General features: G+C 50.0%; 1 protein-coding gene across 1 annotated transcript in view; it reads right to left on the bottom strand.

The window, feature by feature from the left end:
* Positions 1–2,596: 2,596 nt before the first annotated feature.
* Positions 2,597–14,101, bottom strand: part of SCARA5 (scavenger receptor class A member 5) — a 98,968-nt gene continuing 87,463 nt past the window's right edge. Inside the window, exons 8-9 of the mRNA XM_083605334.1 lie at positions 9,879–10,076; positions 2,597–3,318 (exon numbers count right to left, since the gene is read on the bottom strand). Of these exons, the coding sequence (XP_083461460.1) occupies positions 3,182–3,318; positions 9,879–10,076 (335 nt within the window). The 3' untranslated portion in view covers positions 2,597–3,181. The remainder of the gene's footprint in view (positions 3,319–9,878; positions 10,077–14,101) is intronic.

The following is a 14,101-nucleotide window of genomic DNA, read 5'->3' as shown; positions in this document are numbered from 1 at the left end:
ATAGAGGATGGACTTGGGAATAGCTCCCGGGGCACAAGATTGGGGTGCATATCCAGAGCTATAGAAGCGACTGAATAAATAAATAAAAAGTCCAGTAGCACCTTAGAGACCAAGTAAGTTTGTTCTGGGTATAAGCTTTCGTGTGCATGCACACTTCTTCTGATTCTTCTTTAGAATCCTCCACATCACTTGGAATTCATGCTATTGGAAGTTTAGGACAAGGGTTGTAAGAGACCACCATCTCTGCCTTTACACTCTGAGTAACCCATAAGCAGAGTTCATTGCTCTGTGTCCCTACGCCCTTTTAAAATGTGGTTTTTTTGGGGAGTACTGGGTTGTTTTTATTTTGATTATATATTTTGTGGTTTCATATTTTGTTCTGTGAACCACCCTGAGACATCCAGGTATAGGGCAGTATAAAAATTCAATAAATAATAATAACAATATTTTAGGAATATATATATAAAAAATTGTCCAGTAGCACCTTAGAGACCAATTAAGTTTGTTCTGGGTATAAACTTTTGTGTGCATGCACACTTCTCCATTCCGGAGCCCCGTTCGCATCCTGAAGCGAACGCAAGACACGTCTGCGTGTCTGTGCGGGTTGCATTTCGCCGCTTCCGCACATGCGTGTGATGTCATTTTGAGCGTCTGCGCATGCGCGAGTGGCGAAACCCGGAAGTAACGCACTCCATTACTTTCAGGTCGCCGCGGAGTGCAACCCGAAAATATTTAAGCTGAAGCGTATTCATCCCGAGGTATGACTGTAATATATAATATATAATAAAGGTAAAGGGACCCCTGACCATTAGGTCCAGTCGTGGCCGACTCTGGGGTTGCGGCGCTCATCTTGCTTTATTGGCCGAGGGAGCCGGCGTACAGCTTCCGGGTCATGTGACCAGCATGACTAAGCCGCTTCTGGCGAACCAGAGCAGCGCACGGAAACGCCGTTTACCTTCCCGATGGAGCGGTATCTATTTATCTGCTTGCACTTTGACGTGCTTTCGAACTGCTAGGTGGGCAGGAGCAGGGACCGAGCAACGGGAGCTCACCCCGTCGCGGGGATTCGAACCACCGACCTTCTGATTGGCAAGCCCTAGGCTCTGTGATTTAACCCACAGCGCCACCCACGTCCCTTATACAATATATATGTGTGTGCAAATAAAACCATATGTCCTTAAGCCATTATCTCCACTGACCTTCATTCCAAGGAAACTGAACCTGGATAAGTGACTGGGAAGCTTGGGTCTCTCATTGCTCAAAGATCGGGATCACGTGTAAAAATATTGAACTATGAACCAATAGTCTTTGTCAGTTCCCAATGTCATGTCAAAGTTACTTTTAACTCTCCTCCTTCATTTATGATAAGAACCGCAGGTATTCATTTTGAGGGATCTGCTCCCAGTCGTGTAGGAAGGGGGTGGTGGGGTGGGTGCCCCAGGTTCCATCCGGGGGGGGTTTGACATCGCCATGGGCCGCACCCCCAATGGGAAGCCCCCCCCCCCCGCTCTGGGTGCCAAAGCCCCTATCTCCAGCACTGTCTGCTCCATCCGGCACAGACACACTCACCAGAACCCCTTTGCTGGGTGTTCATCAGTATGCGGATGATACCCAGCTCTACCTCTCTTTCAAATCAGAACCAGTGAAGGCGGTGAAGGTCCTGTGTGAGTGTCTGGAGGAGGTTGGAGGATGGATGGCGGCTAAAAAATTGAGGTTGAATCCTGACAAGACAGAAGTAGTGTTTTTGGGGGACAGGGGGTGGGCTGGTGTGGAGGACTCCCTGGTCCTGAATGGGGTAACTGTGCCCCTGAAGGACCAGGTGTGCAGCCTGGGAGTCATTCTGGACTCACAGCTGTCCATGGAGGTGCAGGTTAATTCTGTGTCCAGGGCAGCTGTCTACCAGCTCCACCTGGTACGCAGGCTGAGACCCTCCCTGCCCGCAAACTGTCTCGCCAGAGTGGGGCATGCTCTGGTTATCTCCCGCTTGAACTACTGCAATGCGCTTTACGTGGGGCTCCCTTTGAAGGTGACCCGGAAACTACAACTAATCCAGAATGTGGCAGCTAGACTGGGCACTGGGAGCGGCGGCCGAGGCCATATAACACCGGTCTTGAAAGACCTACACTGACTCCCAGAACGTTTCTGAGCACAATTTAAGGTTTTGGTGCTGACCTTTAAAGCCCTAAATGGCCTCAGTCCAGTATACCTGAAGGAGCGTCTCCACCCCCATCGTTCTGCCCAGACACTGAGGTCCAGCGCTGAGGGCCTTCTGGCGCTTCCCTCTTTGCGAGAAGTGAGGTTTCAGGGAACCAGGCAGAGGGCCTTCTCAGTGGTGGCACCCGCCGTGTGGAACCTCCTCCCACCAGATGTCAAAGAGAAAAATAACTACCAAACTTTTAGAAAACATCTAAAGGCAGCCCTGTTTAGGGAAGCTTTTAATGTTTAATAGGTTATTGTATTTTAGTGTTTTGATGGAAGCCGCCCAGAGTGGCTGGGGAAGCCCAGCCAGATCGGCGGGATATAAATAATATATTATTATTATTATTATTATTATTATTATTATTATTATTATTAGCTGCACGACACAGATAGACAATTACGGAATCACACCAATATCCTTTATTCTATCATTAAGAAAGCAACGCATCAGCAGCTCACTAAGCAAACAGATTATGTCCACAACTGCTCGGCTGCTCCCTGCACCGGGCATGTCTTCATGTCTTCTCGGGGAGCTGCGGGGCTGTTTCAGTGGCTGCATCCCGCTTGCCATAAAGCGATCGACATCACCAGCGATTCAAAGTCCATATAGTGCCAACAGTTCCGCTGAAAAAGGGAGGCCTTAAATGGCCGGCCGCCCCAGAGCTTTGGTCTATACATACAAGGAAAGGGGAGCAATACAATTTGGGGGGAGCCTGGCACCTCCTCCCCAGGTCGGTGGAAAAGGCGGGCAGCAAAGATGGCACACTCACAGGGTAGACAGAAACATTACAGTAGACTCTACAAGCAAGCCCTGAGAGACAGAAAGGCTGAGATGCCGCTAGCCCCCCAGTTCCTCTGAGGGGCAGCCAGGAGGTGGCAGAAAGAAAAGGTGCCTGCGATTATTGGCCAGCCTCTCTGAGGTCCCACCAGTTCCTCTCCAACAGGATATTCCGTTTGCTCTTTGGACGTCCAGCTTCCCTCCTCACTGCGTCAAGCATTTAACGCCAGCATCCTCTGCGTGCCCACAGTTTGTTTTCCCCCAGCTGGAAAAACTGCACTGGAACAAGCTTTCTTCTGTCCCTTTGCAGGCCACATCGTCCATCCAGATACGTCCTTTCCCTGGGGAGAGAATTGGAGAACACCGTCACCAGCTGGGATTCTTGGCCCCCAACAAACCCAAGGCACCTCCCTCCCTCTGGTCACCGTCACTGTGAGAACATCCTCGGCCAGCCAAAGCTGTCAGGGAAGGAGATTCGGACTAAACACCAGGAAGAACTTTCTGAGAGTAAGAGCTACAGTCATACTTCGGGTTAATCATAGAATCATAGAATCATAGAATCATAGAGTTGGAAGAGCCCACAAGGGCCATCGAGTCCAACCCCCTGCCAAGTAGGAAACACCATCAGAGCACTCCTGACATATGGTTGTCAAGCCTCTGCTTAAAGACCTCCAAAGAAGGAGACTCCACCACACTCCTTGGCAGCAAATTCCACTGTCAAACAGCTCTTACTGTCAGGAAGTTCTTCCTAATGTTTAGGTGGAATCTTCTTTCTTGTAGTTTGGATCCATTGCTCCGTGTCCGCTTCTCTGGAGCAGCAGAAAACAACCTTTCTCCCTCCTCTATGTGACATCCTTTTATATATTTGAACATGGCTATCATATCACCCCTTAACCTCCTCTTCTCCAGGCTAAACATGCCCAGCTCCCTTAGCTGTTCCTCATAAGGCATCGTTTCCAGGCCTTTGACCATTTTGGTTGCCCTCCTCTGGACATGTTCCAGTTTGTCAGTGTCCTTCTTGAACTGTGGTGCCCAGAACTGGACACAGTACTCCAGGTGAGGTCTGACCAGAGTAGAATACAGTGGCACTATTACTTCCCTTGAAGTAAATGTGCTTCAGGCTGAGCGTTTTCAAGTTACGCTCCGTGGTGACCCGGAAGTAACGGAGTGCATTACTTCTGGGTTTTGCCACTCGCGCATGGGCAGATGCTCAAAATGACGTCACGCGCATGCGCGGAAGCAGCAAAACACGATCCACGCACACGCAGTCGCGTCTTACGTTCTACTCAGGATGCGAACTGGGCTCCAGAATGGATCCCGTTCGCATCCAGAGGTACCACTGTACTCAACAGTGGAAGGGACTCCATCAGAAGGTGGTCGATTCTCCTTTACTGGAGGTTTTTAGCAGAGATTGGATCAGGGTAGGAAAACTAAGGCCCGGGGGCCGGATCCGGCCCAATCGCCTTCTCAATCCAGCCAGCAGACGGTCTGGGAATCAGCATGTTTTTACATGAGTAGAATGTGTCCTTTTATTTAAAATACACCTCTGGGTTATTTGTGGGGCCTGCCTGATGTTTTTACATGAGTACAATGTGTACTTTTATTTAAAATGCATCTCTGGGTTATTTGTGGGGCATAGAAATTTGTTCATTTTTTCCCCTTCAAAATATAGTCCGGCCCCCCACAAGGTCTGAGGGACAGTGGACCGGCCCCCTGCTGACAAAGTTTGCTGACCCCTGAACTACTCTATTCCAAACTTAAAAATGGAACAACGTGACCAGTCCAACGAAGCTGATGTTGAAGAATCATCGCTTCGACGTTGGTGATCTTTGCTTCTTCCAGTACACTGGGATTAGTTCGCTTGTCTTCCCAAGTCACGTGTAAACTGATATACAATATATAGAGGCTACAGATTGCAGCATGGCTTGGAACAGAACTTTAAAGCTTATTTAAAAGCCTTAGCAAAAAGAGGGGGAGGAATAGAAGTTATAGCCCCTGTGAGGTTTTAATTCTAGGGAAACAGGCCTGTTGATATACCAGCTGGGATCTCAGAAAGTCCCTCTTGTCAAGACGACTTTGGCTTCTGGCCAGTTAGGGCTGGTGCCTTTATTTTGCTAAGTAAGCAGGATCAAAATCAACAGCTCAAGTTTACAGTCCCATCGCTGGCATTCCTGAGCATCCTTGGAGGATTTTGAGTGCAGGACTGGTCCATTCACAGGCCAAAAGTGCGTCTCTCCCCCCTCCCAGCCCCCGTTTGATGACAACCTCTCAAATTCCCTTGCTGGAAGCGGTGACTCAGGCCTCATCCTTTCCAGCCTGTGAATCAACAGGAATAAAGAAGATTTCGCTCCCAGGACTGTGCTAAAGATTCCCTCCACAAAGTGGATAATGGAGATTAAAAAAGAAAAAAGAAAATCTGAGCCAGGAAAAGCTCTAGCTTAGCTTTGCCAGGACTAATAGGAACCGAGTGGAGATCAGAAGGAGGTTTCTAACTCATCGGAGAAGGGATGTTTCCTTGGAAAGGCCACAGGAACAAAGAGAAATGTTTGGAACCACAGCTGGGCTGGGCCTGTATATTTGTTCGGCATGGACCCCACTGTCTCTCAGAGGCTGGGGCTGGTAACCACATGCATGAAACCTGAAGCTTTTAGAGATATTAAGGGAGAAACTTGGTTCGGCTCATATTTCAATGTAAGGTAAAGGTAAAGGGACCCCTGACCATTAGGTCCAGTCGTGACCGACTCTGGGGTTGCAGCGCTCATCTCGCTTTACTGGCCGAGGGAGCCGGCGTACAGCTTCCGGGTCATGAGGCCAGCAGGACTAAGCCGCTTCTGGCGAACCAGAGCAGTGCACGGAAATGCCGTTTACCTTCCCGCCGGAGCGGTACCTATTTATCTACTTGCACTTTGACGTGCTTTCGAACTGCTAGGTTGGCAGGAGCAGGGACTGAGCAACGGGAGCTCACCCCATCACGGGGATTCGAACCGCCAGCCTTCTGATCAGCAAGTCCTAGGATCTGTGGTTTAACCCACAGCGCCACACGCGTCCCTGTATTTCAATGTAGATGAATCTAAATTCACACTCTCTGGAATGATATGCAAATGAAAAAGGCAGCTGTCCTACAAAATTTGCATTTCTTTGAATTTTGTGACGTGGTTCTTCAACATCCCCAAAGTACAAAAATGCAAGTATGGGAGGGAAGTGTGCAAAAAGTAAATAAATGCACATTTTAGTGAAAACAGAATGCGGAAATGCATTATCTTAGGTAAAATGACATACAAAATGTGTACATCACTAAGATGTTGACAAAGTTCCATGGCAGTTTAAAATTGTAATTTGCAAACCGATGCAAATATGTAGAGGACTGAGTTTAAGATTGGGAAAATGAGAAATGGAGAAAAACTGAAATTGACAGATCAGCTCTATACCTGACTTGAACTTTTAATAGGGTTGATTTGTCTCCTAGGAAACAGACTTGGGTCTTACGGGGAAAGCTATAGGTAACTCGCAACTTATGCATTTAATTTGAGCTCATTCAGCTTTATGTGCTTGGCAATAATAATAATAATAATAATAATAATAATAATAATAATAATAATATAGGTGAAAGGGGGACAGGCATCCAGGAAATAAAGACTTTGGCAATCCCACCCACCATTGAAACCTATACACAATTTTGGCTTTAGGCACAATCCCTGGACTGTTGCCTGTATTTCAGTAACACTTTGGGCAAACATCCTGTTTAGGCAGGATTGAAGTGTAGGGAGACAGAAGACACATCAGAGAAGGAATATAGGAAGTTTCCTATATTTGTTCCTCCAGACTCTGGTTGGCGACAGCGGTTCAGGGGATTGTGCAGAGAGATGCTTTCCCCTTCAGCAGCTGCACAATACTCCTTCTACTTATGATTCCATTTCTTTGCTACATTTACATGAACACTTCGTGGCAGCAGTCCGCAAGGCAAAACAGCAGAAACAGAAACCCCGGAGGGCCCTGCTTTGCGCGTGCGAAAAGACCGAAGCGAGGGAAAGAATCGGGATGGACCAGACATATTTGCACAAACCAGTCATGCAAATTTCAAAATATTTGCAGACCAGCCTTCTGTTAGGATATTTCCGTTCCACCTTAAAAGGGAGCAGGCTTTGTGAGTCACAGGGTCTGCGTATTTCCTGTTCACAAGAAGTTTATGTTTGTACATTGCTTTCGTTTCTCTCTCTGTGTCTGAGACACTGAAGCAGGCAGTCATGTTTTTTTCTTTGTTCTGACCAACGCTGAATAAACTTATAAATAATGCTCTCCTGAGTGCATCTTTCGCTGTGCGAACTCTGCTGATAAGAGCGTGCACGAGCTCTGGAATGTGGCAAGCTATTTCTGAGGCTTCGTGTCGCTAATTGACTGATACTGTATCTACGGGAGATCGATGGGTCGTCCGGAGACGGCGTGGGGCCTTGATGGCCGATGTCTCCCTGGCAGTATCCCAACACCTTCCTCTCTCCCCGCCCTGATCAAAAGAGGTGATGAAATGCTGGAACGGTCCCAACGCAGCCATGGCTTGGATAACACCAGGGGATCTTCTGACCCATAACTTTGGGGTTCTGCAGCTGCTCAGCGGGGCTTGTTTGGAAATGGTTCTGGTCAATTGCACCTGTCTCTGCCTCTCTTTCCCAGGTAGGAGCGCCTGGATGGCCCCTGACCACACAATAATAATAATAATAATAGCTGGACCATAAAGAAGGCTGATCGCCGAAGAATGGATGCTTTTGAATTCTGGTGCTGGAGGAGACTCTTGAGAGTCCCATGGACTGCAAGAAGATCAAACCTCTCCATTCTGAAGGAAATCAGCCCTGAGTGCTCACTGGAAGGACAGATCCTGAAGCTGAGGCTCCAAGACTTTGGCCACCTTGTGAGAAGAGAAGACTCCCTGGAAAAGACCCTGATGTTGGGAAAGATGGAGGGCACAAGGAGAAGGGGACGACAGAGGACGAGATGGTGGGACAGTGTTCTCAAAGCGACCAGCATGAGTTTGACCAAACTGTGGGAGGCAGTGGAAGACAGGAGTGCCTGGCGTGCTCTGGTCCAGGGGGTCACGAAGAGTTGGACACAACTAAACGACTAAACAACAACAAATAAAATTTATTTATATCCCGCCCTCCCCAGCTGAAGCCGGGCTCAGAGCGGCTAACAACAGTAAATAATACAGCGTTCTAAAATTATAAAACTGATTATAATATCAGTTCAAATCAAATTGATGGCAACCATTGGGCTGGAGTTCTGTGAGGATTACCAAAGGAGGGGGTCAGGCTGTGCCTTGGCCAAAGGCCAGGTGGAACAACTCTGTCTTGCAGGCCCTGCGGAAAGATGTCAAGTCCCGCAGGGCCCTAGTCTCTTGTGACAGAGCATTCCACATTCGGCCACAGCCGAAAAAGCCTTGGCTCTGGTTGAGGCCAGCCTAACCTCTCTGTGGCCTGGGATCTCCAAGATGTTTTTGTTTGAAGACCGTAAGGTCCTCCGTGGGACATACCAGGAGAGGCGGTCCCGCAGCCCCTTGACCACAAAGAAAGCCATTACGTAGAGGTGGACGTTCAATGGGAGACCAAAATCAAAGGCTGGGAAGTGCCAAGGATCTCATTATCCAGTTCCTGGACTCATGTCCCCTGCATTTTTCTCAGGCGGGGAAATTTGCAAAGATATGGGAGGTTGACACTATCAGTATCTCTGTCCTTGTGTTGCACAGCACGGAGCAGCTGAGACTGAGAGAGACTCAAATGTGAAAGGATGATCGCTCCGTGGGAGAGAATTTGCTCTGCACACAGAAAGCTCCAGGTTCAAATCCAGCCATCTCCAGCCTGATGTTCATCAGCCAAAGGCCTGGCTGAAGAGGAATGTTTTCTCCTGGTGTCTAATGAAGGCTTCAGGTGAGCCACCCGGGGAAAAGCATTCTGCAAAAGGGGGGCCACCACAGAAAAGTCCTGTTCTTGTGCTGCCATGCTCCAGACCTCTAATGGAAGAACGGTCTCAGATGATGATCTCAGGGTCCAGGTAGGTTCATGTGCTGGTCCTGTGGGTTACCCAAGAGGCGAGGTCCAAGTCCGGTCCGTGGTCAAAGGTGCAACGGGGAGGCAGTCCGCAGTAGCTGAAGCTGCGTGCAGGGCAGATAGTCGGGTGAAGTCAGGAACAGGCTTGCAAGCAGGGGGCCAGGGCGGTTCAGGAACTCAGGCAGGAAAGCAGGACAGGGTTCAGGCAGGAACTAGCAACCAGCAATGTTGCTCCCGCAACTTGGGACTGGGGCTGGCTGGCTTTTATCTCCTCCAAGGCATAGGGCGGCCCCGGCCCACAAGTGACTCGCCTCTCCTGGCCTGGAGGCGAGCACTCCTCCTGCGGGAACTTAGTTCCCTCCACCTCTGTCCTGAGCCTCTGCAGCTCAAGAGAGGCTGGAGGGTTACCGGACCCAGAGGCAACCTCCGCTTCCTCTGATGGGGCTGAGAGTGGAGCACCTGCAGGCAATGGGTCCTCCATCACCTCAGGAGCCAGAGCAGACTCAGCTGGTGCCTGCACCTGAGGATCCAGCACAGGTGAGGGCCCTTCAGGTTAAAGCCCCAGCCCCGGCTCAGCTGGTTCTGGAGGCGGGGAATCCTGTGCAGGCTGGGATTCCTCAGGTTCAGCCTCCGAGTCCGAATCCCAGGCCATCACAGTTCACATGGGGAGAGGAACATGGAAAGCTCAGACCATGGTTCCACCCAGCTTAGCATTTTCCACAGTAGTTGGCAAAGGTTCTCCAGGGTTTCAGCCATGGTTTTCTCCTGCTCCTACCTAGAGGTTCCACTGGAGAATGAGACCAGGACTCTCTGCACACAGAGCAAATGCTCGACCCATTAATGGGTCATGGTGTTGCTGCCATTACCTTGCCCAAAGACGGCCACCCTGTAAATCTCTTCTGCCCCTCGGAAGCCCAGCATCCGGCACACCACGTCTCCGTCTTTCTTGTCCCAGCCGTCGTCACAAACGGTGCCCCACAATCGGTCATGGTAAACCTCCACCCGCCCTTCGTGGGGCCCCGAGCCGTTCACCAGGCGGATAATGCCCTCCTCGGAAGCAGGGGCTGCAAGGTAAGGAAGGGGAGGAAAAGAAGAAACCACAGATGGAATTAAAATGGTCAAACCAAGAATTCATGCTTTGCCATGAATTTGCTTTTGTGTTTGTCTGCCTTGGCAGGAAGCTGTGACATTACATACTTCCTCCTTGCCTGGACAGCTTTCTCTTTTTTCATCATACCTCCAAGCTGACTACATCTGCATGTCTGAGCTCTAAAACTGAGACGCCATTTTGAACTTAGTTTTTGTGCTTCTGTAACTTAGATAATAGTTAGAAACCTGCCTTCATTTTGCTACTGTAATTGCTGCTTCAAGACCCATACCATATACATAAGTAAATACTACTTTTACTTCTTCACAAAACAATGTACAGTCATGCCTCGGATTAAAGGAGCTTTGGGTGAGAAGAGAAGACTCCCTGGAAAAGACCCTGATGCTGGGAAAGATGGAGGGCACAAGGAGAAGGGGACCACAGAGGACGAGATGGCTGGACATTGTTCTCAAAGCTACCAGCATGAGTCTGACCAAACTGCGGAAGGCAGTGGAAGACAGGAGGGCCTGGTGTGTTCTGGTCCAGGGGGTCACAAAGAGTCGGACACGACTAAATGACTAAACAACAACAGCAATCCTTTCATCGCAGATAAACTCATGCGCATTTCTCGATGCAAGGATAAGTTCTGAGTAGCAAATGGGAAAGGATTAGTTCACCTCCCAGCGAGGCAGTTTCCCCCCACTGCTGGGCAGTGGACCAAATTGTTTTCAGCACAAAACCGGGAACAAAAAGACATCCCTTCTCCAGGTTAAGTGGGGCCAACAACTTGGATTGCAGCGAGCAAAGGGATGAGGCTACATCCTTGATGCTCTCCCCACCCACTTTGGCCTTGAGTCTTTGCCGATTGTGTCATTGTGCACGAAAGCGCAAGGCCGGTCCCTCTAATTCTCCATGGCCCCTGACCCCACCCATTAAGCCATCATCGCCTGTCGCTCATGGCAACCCAATCTCTGTCTCCCACTGGCTCCCAGAGACATCTTGAAGCCATTTGCGGCTGTCTCCTTGAGCAAGGGGCACCCTAGGCGTGCCGCTCGCTTGCTGCGAGGAAGGCTGGGCTGCGTTCCAAGCTAGTCATCGCAATCCTCAGCTGTTGGGTGTGGACATATCCCTCCCTGGTGGGATATTTCACCTGCCGGAACGGCGGCTTCATCGCTGGGGCCAGTTTAAGAGCCGCACCTGCTCTGAACGCAATAGAGAGGTCCCATAAATGGATGCTAACTGGAGCCGGGAGACTGGGCAGGAGACCAGAGCTGTGCTGCTCATTTAGATTGGGGGGGGGTTGTCCTGCAGTGTCTCCAGGAAAGGAAGGGGAATTTTCATGCTGTACCTTTAGGGATGGAGGAATCTGTAACTCTGCAGATGCCAGATCCTGTCAGCTTCAAGAGTCAGCATGGCCAATGGGCATGGATGATGGGAGCTGTGTGTGATGTATCCTTCATTGAAATACAGTCAAATACAGTCATACCTTGGGTTACAGACGCTTCAGGTTGCGTTTTTTTGGTTTACGGCCCGGCCAAAACCCAGAAGTGCCGGAATGGGTTTCTTCCGGGTTTTGGTGGTTGCGCATGCACAGAAGCGCTAAATCATGCTTTGCACATGCGCAGAAGCACTGAATTGCAACCCCCGCGCACGCAAACACAGCGCTGCGGGTTGCGAACATGCATCCCGCACAGATCACGTTCACAACCCGAGCGTCCACTGTACAACATTTCCTGTTTGCCCAGAGTGGACATGCAGGGGAATGTTGCTCCAGCCAAGAGGACTTCCTGTCACACCTGGTCTGCAGCCTCGTCCCCCTGTGTGTGACCAGGTAGATGGGCGTGACCCTGACAGACCCTATAAATGGGCTGGTCACACAGCCATCTTCCCTTTTTGACTCATTTTCATCTTTTGCTCTCAGCTAGCAGCACATGGCTCATCCTTTCAGAGGATGGAAGCCACAAGGTAGAAACTCTGAGGCCTGGCTACAGATGTACCTGTAACTACAGGATAAAGCCTGCCTTCAGGGCAATACTGTGAACTGAATGCAAGAAAACTTTATTATTACTGTTAAAGAAGACAGTTGTGTCATTATTGTTTGGGATGTAGGTGGCGCTGTGGTCTAAACCACAGAGCCTAGGGCTTGCTGATCAGAAGGTCGGCAGTTCGAATCCTCACAACGGGGTGAGCTCCCGTTGCTTGGTCCATGCTCCTGAGCGCAGCGATCCCGCTGTCCTGGCTTATGGGATAGCCGCATGCAGCATCTCCCTCCAAGAGCCGCGCTCCCTTTAAAGAGTGTGCGGCTCTTGGGGGCTTTTCCCTGAGGAGGGAGAAGGGCAGCCCTCCTCGGGAAAAGCCCCCAAGAGCCACACACACTCTCCACGAGGCTCTTTAAATGGAGCGCTGAGCAGAGCCTCCCGCCTGCATTTGCTCCATAAGACGCACACACATTTCCCCTTACTTTTTAGGTGGGGGAAAGTGCGTCTTACAGAGCGAAAAATACGGTAGCACTGTGTTTTTCTATCTTGTTGGAAGCTGCGTAGAGTAAGTGGGGCAGTCCAGTCAGATGGTTGGGGGTACTGTTGCATGTTTATAGGATGATACACAGCATGGAGAAAGTGGACAGAAAATGTTTCTCCCTCTCTAATAACACTAGAGCTTGTTGACTTTCATGGCCCTCTGCCACGGATGCTATAGCTGAGATTCCTGCACTTGGAATATTGTGTCTAGTTCAGGGCACCAAAATTTAAGAAGGTTGTTGACAAGCTGGGATGTGTGCAGAGGAGGGCAACCAAAATCATCAAAGGTCTGGAAACTAAGCCTGATGAGGAATGGTTGAAGGAGCCGGGTATGTTTAGCCTGACTGAGAGGAGCCATACAATAGCCATCTTCCAATATCTCAAGGGCTGTCACATGGAAGAGGGAGCAAGCTTGTTTTCTCCTGCTCCGGAAGGTAGGACTTGAACCCATGGCTTCAAGTTACAAGAGAGGAGATTCCTACTAAATATATGGAAAAACTTTCTGACAACCAGAGCTGTTTGACAGTGGAACGGAGTCCCCTGGGAGGTTGTGGACTCTCCTTCCTTGGAGGTTTTTACGCAGAGGTTGGCTGGCCATCTGTCATGGACGCTTTAGCTGAGATTCCTGCATTGCAGCGGGTTGGACAAGATGACCCATGGGGTCCCTTCCAACTCTACAATCCTCTCGACTAAACATCGGTGTCAGGGAACTGTCATCTGAGACGAAGGAGGTGAAAGGGCTCATGGAGGGTGAGAGAGACCACTCAGCGGAGGAGGGGACCAGCAGGGGGAGAAGTGGAGTTACAAGGGAAAGTGAGTCGGAGGGAGGGCTCAGAGATACTTCAAGCGAGAACAGTGGAGAGGTTTCAGGACCTCCCGTAGGGACACCCACTCCTCGGCGGAAACTGTCACGCCGAGAGTCCAGAAGACGCGTTTCCGTTAAGGAGCTTTTATGCTGGAAGAAGTTCCGTAAACGCCCACTGTCCGATTCAACGAGCGATTGATGGAGCCATGCTTAAGGAGCTCCATCACAGACAGAGGTTTGGGAACTTAGCCAAACTCTGAGGGATCAGGATTTTACGCACAAGCAGCTCACCATCCCATCACAGCAATCGGACAGTCCCTGAAAGCAGCTTGTGCAGAGAGGCATCATGAGCAACCCAGCCGGAGCCGGAGGAGCAGCAGGAGCTGGAGAAGGTCCAACTCTGGAAGAAAGGTACAGAGTTTTGGAACTCCAGCTAGCAATGCAAACGGCGAGGCTAGAAGAAAGGAGGGCGCAGGATGCAGAAAAGGCAAAAGGCGCTACACTAGCAAGAAAGATGCCAGGAATGGTGCAGAAGTTTGGGGGGGACCCCAGGAACTACCAAGCCTTTAGGACAGAGATGCAGTATGCTCTCGAACTGCAGTTTAACGACTTTCCCGATGAGGCATCGCGAGTGGCGTTTGTGATTGGCCATCTCGAAGGGGGGGCGAGAGACTGGGT

Source organism: Podarcis filfolensis (genome assembly GCF_964270895.1).
Source record: "Podarcis filfolensis genome assembly, chromosome: 3".
In the NCBI taxonomy this organism is placed as follows: domain Eukaryota; kingdom Metazoa; phylum Chordata; class Lepidosauria; order Squamata; family Lacertidae; genus Podarcis; species Podarcis filfolensis.
The sequence above is the reverse complement of the archived record's forward strand: the minus strand, read 5'-3'. Positions and strand labels throughout refer to the sequence as shown.